At 39.7% G+C, this 7417-nt stretch overlaps 1 protein-coding gene across 1 annotated transcript in view; it reads left to right on the top strand.

Annotated features, from left to right (window-relative positions):
• ZNF197 (zinc finger protein 197) overlaps positions 1-7417 on the top strand; it is an 18728-nt gene that overhangs the window by 608 nt on the left and 10703 nt on the right. Inside the window, 1 exon segment of the mRNA XM_023726182.1 lies at positions 4165-4642. Coding sequence (XP_023581950.1) covers positions 4247-4642 — 396 coding nt within the window. The 5' untranslated portion in view covers positions 4165-4246.

Here is a 7417-nt window from a genome sequence, read left to right on the forward strand (position 1 = left end):
AGGGGAAGACCAATTGCCATCTTTTACGTTTGCAAAGTAATGGTATTTAAAAGCAAAACTTAGACCACCCATACAACCAGAGCTTCACAGAATTCTTGTTAACACCAAAAAAGTAGTGAGACCACAAACTCAGAATGAAGACCCTTTTTTGCAAAAAAAGGTCGTTGCCATCCCATCAGTGACCATGTATGGTTATTACTTTTCCCATTTTACAGCTTGCTGGATGAAAGCTTTATCATGGACTAGCATTTGGAGACCATTGCTTTAGGATATTTGTTGTTTGGGTTTCAGAAGCTGCTTCTTAGATGGAGTTATTTTGGGCTTTTGGAATTAAAATCCTGAGTTCAAAACTTGCTCGCACCGTTCAACTAGCTGAATGGGCTTAAGTGAATCACTTAGCTCCTCCTCAGAGCCTTCTTTGGTTCCTTTTGAACTGGGGGGTGATAACGTCTGCCTCACAAACCTTTTTGCCTTTTTGAGAAGCAAACAAAATAATGTATCTTTAAGGATTTGTTATTTTTATCTGCAAAATCGGAGTAAATAGAGTTGTGATAGTATACAATAAAAAAGTATTCAGCAATCTTTTTTTTTTTAACTCCTTTCCACATCAGTCAATTGGCTTCCATATCAGTTACCAAAAATTGTTGTTTTTCTCAATTCTGTTTCATCTCTACTGCTACTTAGTTCAGTTCTGAATCATTTGTTTAGACACCATGGAAGAAAGACCTGGCGATCTGCCCCAGTAAAGATTACATCCTAGAAAACCTTATGAGGCAGTTCTACTCTGTCACATGGGGTCGCTGTGATTAAAAATTGACTTAACGGCACCTAACGACAATTGCTAAATCTAATTGGCCTTCCTGATTTCCAGCCTTCCCTACCCTTTTATTCCTTCCTTATAGATTCCTCATCCAGTTACTTAAAACTCCCCTTATCCTTAGAGTGAGCAAGGCCTTTCTAACTATGACAGAAAACCCAGAAGCCATAAAAGAAGACTGACCACGTGTCGAAAACCACTGTAAGCAAAGTCAAAAGACACATGATAAACTGGGAAAATTTTGCAGCTCCCATTGTAAGCAAAGGATTAATTTTTCTGTGATATAAAGAATGTGTACAAATTAATAAGACCAAACACCCCAAAAGAAACATAGTCTATGAATAAGTAACAGAAAAGAAAATAGAAATAGCCCTGAAAGATATTCATGTGAAATGCAAATTAAAAATTTGGCGAAGATCCTAAACCTTGACAACTCTGTATGGGTGAGGGAAGAAACAGGCACTCCCATGTCATTAATGCTGACGAGAGTGTAAATTGTAAATTGGTATAATCCCAGTGAAGGGCTAATTGGCAATACCAAAATTATAAATGTACAAACCATTTGATTCAGTAATTCTCCTTTTATATATGCCTATACACATGCAGATTAAAATATGTCTAAGGTTATGGATGATAATATTGTTAATTGAAAACTGCCTAAATGTCCCATCAAAAAAAAAAAAAAAACAGTTGCCATTAAGTCGATTCTGAGTCATAGCAACCCAGTATGTGTCAGAGTACAACTATGTTCCTTAGGGTTTTCAGTGGCTAATATTTCAGAAGTAGATCACCAGGCTTTTAGTCCGAGGCACCTCTTCGCAGCCAACTGCATTAACCATTTTTACCACCCCGGACTCCTCTTATCAGTGCAAAACCAAACCTGTTGCCATGAGGTTGATTCCGACTCATGGCTACCCCATGTGTTACAGAGTAGAACTGCTCCATAGGGTTTTCTTGCCTGTAATCCTTATGGAAGCAGTTTCCTAGGGCTTTCTTTGGGGTAGCAGCCAATCACAAACCACATGCACCACCCATGCTTGACTTGATGGCAAAGGGATTTTTGGATCTTTACAGAATCAGATTGCCAAGCCTTTCTTCCACTGCACCACTGGGTGGGTTCAAATTAGCAACCTTTAGGTTAGCAGTTGATTGCAAACCACTTGCGCCACCCGGAGACCTTCCCCATCAGTACGGTGGTGGGTAAATTAATAAATTAATGGCACATCCATCCAGTAATACCATACATCCATAAAAAGGCAGGAGAGGCAATTTCTTTAAGTCCTGACATGAAAGATCTCTAAGATACATTGAGAAAAGAAAGGTACAGCACATTGTTCGTGGTGTTCTACCATTTGTGAAAAAAGGAAAGTACAAAACAATATATGTACACATTTTTTTTGTGTATATAAGTAGCTGGAAAAGTACATAAGAAACTAATAGGGAAAGGGAAACTCTACATGTATTTCATAATTTTAAAATTTGAATCAAGTAAATATATTACCTACTTAAAAAAAAATAACAAGGAAAAATGTAAAGTAAAACTTCCTTAATGGTTGCTCATTGCTTACGGGACAATATTGCCCTCCCTTGTTCTGCTTCTTTTTACCTCTCCATGCTCCTCCTACAACCTTGCCTCCAAAGTTTACTTCCCTTCTCTGCTTCGCAAAGCACATTTCTAACTGAGTTGTGTGTATTGTCATTCCTGTGCTTTTGAACATGTAGTTTTCTTCCTGGAGTGGCTTTCTTGATTCTCCAATGATCTTTTCATTTTACCTTTAAAGCCCAATCCAAAATTAGCTTTTGTGACTCTATTCTGTGCTTACTTGTTATCATGCTTAACTCATTATACTGAAATTGTGTTTTTCTGCTAGGTTATAAGCAAGCTCCTTAAAGGTTCATGTATTAAATAAAATTAACGAGGGTGTTTGCATATGTTTCTGATGGTGATATAACTGTTATAATTTTAAAAACTGAAAAATATGTATATCCTTTGGCCCAACAATTTTTCTTCTTGGGATTTATACTGAAGAAATAAGCAGAGATGCAATGGAAAATGTGTTAGCAAGGGTAGTCATTATGGCCTTATTTATAATAGCGGAAAAATTAGAAATGTCCTAAATGTTTAACAACAGGGGACTACTTAAAGTGTGAATGGACTTACACAGCACTTAAAAATAACGACATAGAATATTTAATATGTTCACAACATACTCTGTGAGGAAGGCAAGTACAGAGCAGTACAGTTGGATCCAATCTTGTGATCCAAATTGGTGTAGAGGAAAAGGACTGGGAGGACATAGTCCAAAATGATAGCAGTGATTATTTTCTGGTAACTATTTTTTGTGTTTTTTGGTTTTACACGTTTTTTATTTTGTAATCAGAAAAATGTTATTTCTAAAGAGCAGAAAAAGAAAAGCTCTCTAGAGAGCGTAAGTCTAAATTCTGTATAATAAAACCCTATTCAAATTTATCCAAATATTTTGATTAATAGATTAAACAATTTTCAGAGAATTCAAAGTATGCACAGCAAAGCTACACAGAAGTTAATTTAGCTTTTGTTTGTTAATTGAGAAGGCGTTAGGATTTATCATGTGTATCAGGATTAAGACTATGATCACTTGTTAACTCTGCTAAACATAGGAAAGAGTCTAGTTACAGAAGGATAATAACTGACATTTGAGTCCTTACTGTAGTACAAAATTTTGGCATGTATTTAAATGTCAAGTTCTCACAACTATGTAAGATAGGACTGTTATTATCCCTATTCTGCAGGTTAAGAAACAAAGGCCCAGACGTGAGGTAACTTGCTCAAGGTCACTCAGGAGTAGCCAGGATGCCTGTTGCTAGAGTGATGGATAAAGAGTTTATTGTAATTGTTGTTGTTGTTCGGTGCCATTGAGTTGGTTCCATCTCATAGCCACCCTGTGTACAACAGAACGCAACGCTGCCCAGTCCTATGCCACCCTCACAGTCGTCATGCTTGAGCCTATTGTTGCAGCTACCGTGTCAGTCCATCTCATTGAGGGTCTTCCTCTTTTTCACTGACCTTCCACTTTACCAAGCATGATGTCCTTCTCCTGGGGCTGGCCCCACCTGATAACATGTCCAAAGTATGTGAGACAAAGTTCATTGTAATTAGGTAGAAGAAGTTCTATGAATAAAGACCAAAGGAATCACATGCGTTTGGCTTCAGCAGTGGCCTGAATAACATATGAGTGTGTGTGTCCGTGAGGCCTTGGGCAGGGGTCTTCTGTCAGAGGAATAGAAGTTCCCTTCATTACTGGGAGCTGAGTGAGGTCTGGAAAGTTGGTTATTTCTCTGGGCTAACTTTAACATTGATTCTTAAGGTCTTGTAGATGATGTTCTCCACACTCTAAGGAAGAAGTCAAGCAAGGATTGAGGTTGGCCTGGAGAGGAGTCTTTTCTTGAATGACGACAATGAGAGAAAATTGGGCCCACAATGCTCTGAGACAAGAAGGTCTTGTGAAAGGAAAGGATGATGTCTGGAAATGGGGAACCAGCCTCCAAGGCAGCAGCTCCTCTGTTTGGGAGACCTCCCACCTGCACTTTAGACAGTTACGTTACAGTGAGACATCTGGGCCCCAGGAGGCCCTGAGCCGACTCCGGGAGCTGTGTCGCCGGTGGCTGAGGCCAGAAGCACGCACCAAGGCCCAGATCCTGGAGCTGCTGGTGCTGGAGCAATTCCTGAGCATCCTGCCCGGGGAGCTCCGGACCTGGGTGCAGCTGCATCGCCCCGGGAGTGGGGAGGAGGCTGTGGCCCTGGTAGAGGAGCTGCAGAGAGACCTCGATGGACCAGCACTAAAAGTGAGAAAGTGGGAGGGGGGAAGATCTGGGATAGAGGGAAGGAGAAAAATGAGGCAGGGCAGGCTGGTCTGGAGGGTGATCCTGTGATTTTTATTAACAGTACCACACTGGCAACCGTAATGCTAATTAAAGTAGGTTCGTGAGCCATTCCAACCATAGAATGTCTTTGCAGAGAAATGGATTTATGATTGGAGTCTTTGGGCCCAACTCAGAATCAGCAGAAAGACATTGACTCCGCTTTGTCTGTCCCTCCACTCTGGGTGATGCTTGCTCATGCTGACTTTGGTTCAAGAACCTGAAGAAGATGATGTTTGTAGGTGTTCTGTAAATAGAAGCCTATGTATTTTTTGTGTAAGTCCATTTAAAATGATGATGTAAGCACTGGCATAGCAAGAATGAAGCTTTCCAGGTCTGGTAAGGCCTCCCCTTGTGGCTGTGTGCCCTTGGGAGCCAAGTGACTGGGTCGAAATATTTACATCTGATAAAATTTTATATCCTTGACCATTAAATTGGAATCTTAATATAGCCAGTAGTGTTTGTGTGAGATCTCTTTCCATCAGTTTGTAGTCCACTAGAAACACTTCTATATATGAAGTGTTCGATATATCATGTCTGACCTATAGCTTAAACTTGGGAGTGGTAACAAGAATGGGCTTATTTGTTTTAATCATAATAAAGAATTTTAAAGCTATCTGTTTTATTAAAAATCACTAATCTATCACTCTCATTTGAGAGATAGGAAAACTGAGGCAGAAAAAGGTTAAATGAATTATCTCACGTTAGTCAGACATGTAACCAGCAGCAAAGCCAAGTGTCTAGGTTCCCACTCTAGTTTCCTTCTATTGAGGCAGGAAGGAATCAGTAAAGGTGTTAAATGAGTAGAAGAGTTGTGATTGAACCCAAGTCTGACTAAAATCCATGCTCTTTTTTTTTTTTTTTTTTTTGTTTAAGTGAAAGTTTACATTTCAGGTTAGTCTCTCATACAAAAATTTATACATACTTTGTTATGTAACCCTAATTGCTCTCCCTATACTGTGACAGCAGACTCTTCCTTTCCACCCTGATTTCCCGTGTTCATTCAACCAGCTCCTAACCCTCTCTGCCTTCTCATCTCACCTTCGGACAGAAGCTGCCCATTTAGTCTCATGTATCTACTTGAGCTAAGAAGCACACTCTTCACAAGTACCATTTTATATCCCACAGTCCAATCTTTGAAGAGTTGGCCTCAGGAATTCTCTTAGTTCTGGGTTGACAGAGAGTCTGGGGGCCATGCTTTCTGGGGTTCCTCCAGTCTCAGTCAGACCATCAACTCCAGTCTTTTTACTAGAATTTGAGTTCTGCACGCCACCTTTCTCCTGCTCCATCAGGGACTTTCTGTTGTGTTCCCTGTCAGGGCGGTCATTGGTGGTAGCTGGGCACCATCCAGTTCTTCTGGTCTCAGGCTGATGAAGTCTCTGATTTAGGTGGCTCTTTCTGTCTCTTGGGCTAATACTTCCCTTATGTCTTTCGTGTTCTTTCATACTCCTTTACTCCAGGTGGTTGGGACCAATTGATGCATCTTAGATGGCCACTTGCTAGCTTTTAAGACCCCAAAAGCCACTCACCCAAGTAGGACGCAGAACATTTTCTTAATGAACTTTGTTATGACAGTTGACCTAGATGTCCATGGAAAGCATGGTCCCCAGACCCCTGCCCCTTCTCTGTCCCTTGAAGTGTTTGGCTGTATTCAGGAAACTTCTTAGCTTTGGTTTAGTCCAGTTGTGCTGACTTCCCCTGTAGTGTGTGCTGTCCTACGTAAGATAATTCCTGTCTACTATCTAGTTAGTGAATAACCCTCCCCCTCCATCCCCATCCTCGTAACCATCAAAGAATTTTCTTCTGTGTTTAAACCTTTTCTTGAGTTCTTATCATAGTGGTGTTATACAATATTTGTCCTTCAGTGACTGACTAAATTCACTCAGCATGATGATCTCCAGCTTCCTCCATGTTATAAAATGTTTCACAGATTCATCATTGTTCTTTATCATTGTGTAATATTCCATTGTGTGAATATACCATAATTTGTTTATCCATTCGTCTGTTGATGGGCACCTAGGTTGTTTCCATCTTTTTGCTATTGTGAACAGTACTGCAGTGAACATGGATGTGCATATATCTATTCGTGTAATGGCTCTTATTTCTCTAGGATATATTCCAAGGAGCGGAATTGCTGGATCGTGTGGTACTTCTATTTCTAGCTTTTTAAGGAAGTGCCCAATTGATTTCCAAAGTGCTTGTACCATTTTACATTCCCACCAACAGTGTATAAGTGTCCCAGTCTCCACAACCTCTCCAGCATTTATTATTTTGTGTTTTTTGGATTAATGCTAGCCTCGTTGGGGTGAGATGGTATCTTGTTTGTAGTTTCGATTTGCATTTCTCCAATGGCTAATGATCGTGAGCATTTCTTCATGTGTCTGTTAGCCGCCTGAATGTCTTCTTTGGTAAAGTGCCTGTTCATATCCTTTGCCCATTTTCTAATTGGGTTATTTATCTTTTTGTTGTTGAGGTTTTGCGGTATCTTGTAGATTTTAGAGATTAGACACTGATCGGATTTGTCATAGCCAAAATTTTTTTCTCAGTCTGTAGGTTGTCTTTTGACTCTTTTTTTAATTTTTTTTTTATTTTTATTTTATTGTATTTCAGGTGAAGGCTTACAGAACAAATAGTTTTTCATGAAACAGTAGTACACATGTTGTTTTATGACATTGGTTAACAACCCCACAACATATTAAC

Source organism: Trichechus manatus, unplaced genomic scaffold (genome assembly GCF_000243295.1).
Source record: "Trichechus manatus latirostris isolate Lorelei unplaced genomic scaffold, TriManLat1.0 scaffold00001, whole genome shotgun sequence".
NCBI lineage: Eukaryota > Metazoa > Chordata > Mammalia > Sirenia > Trichechidae > Trichechus > Trichechus manatus.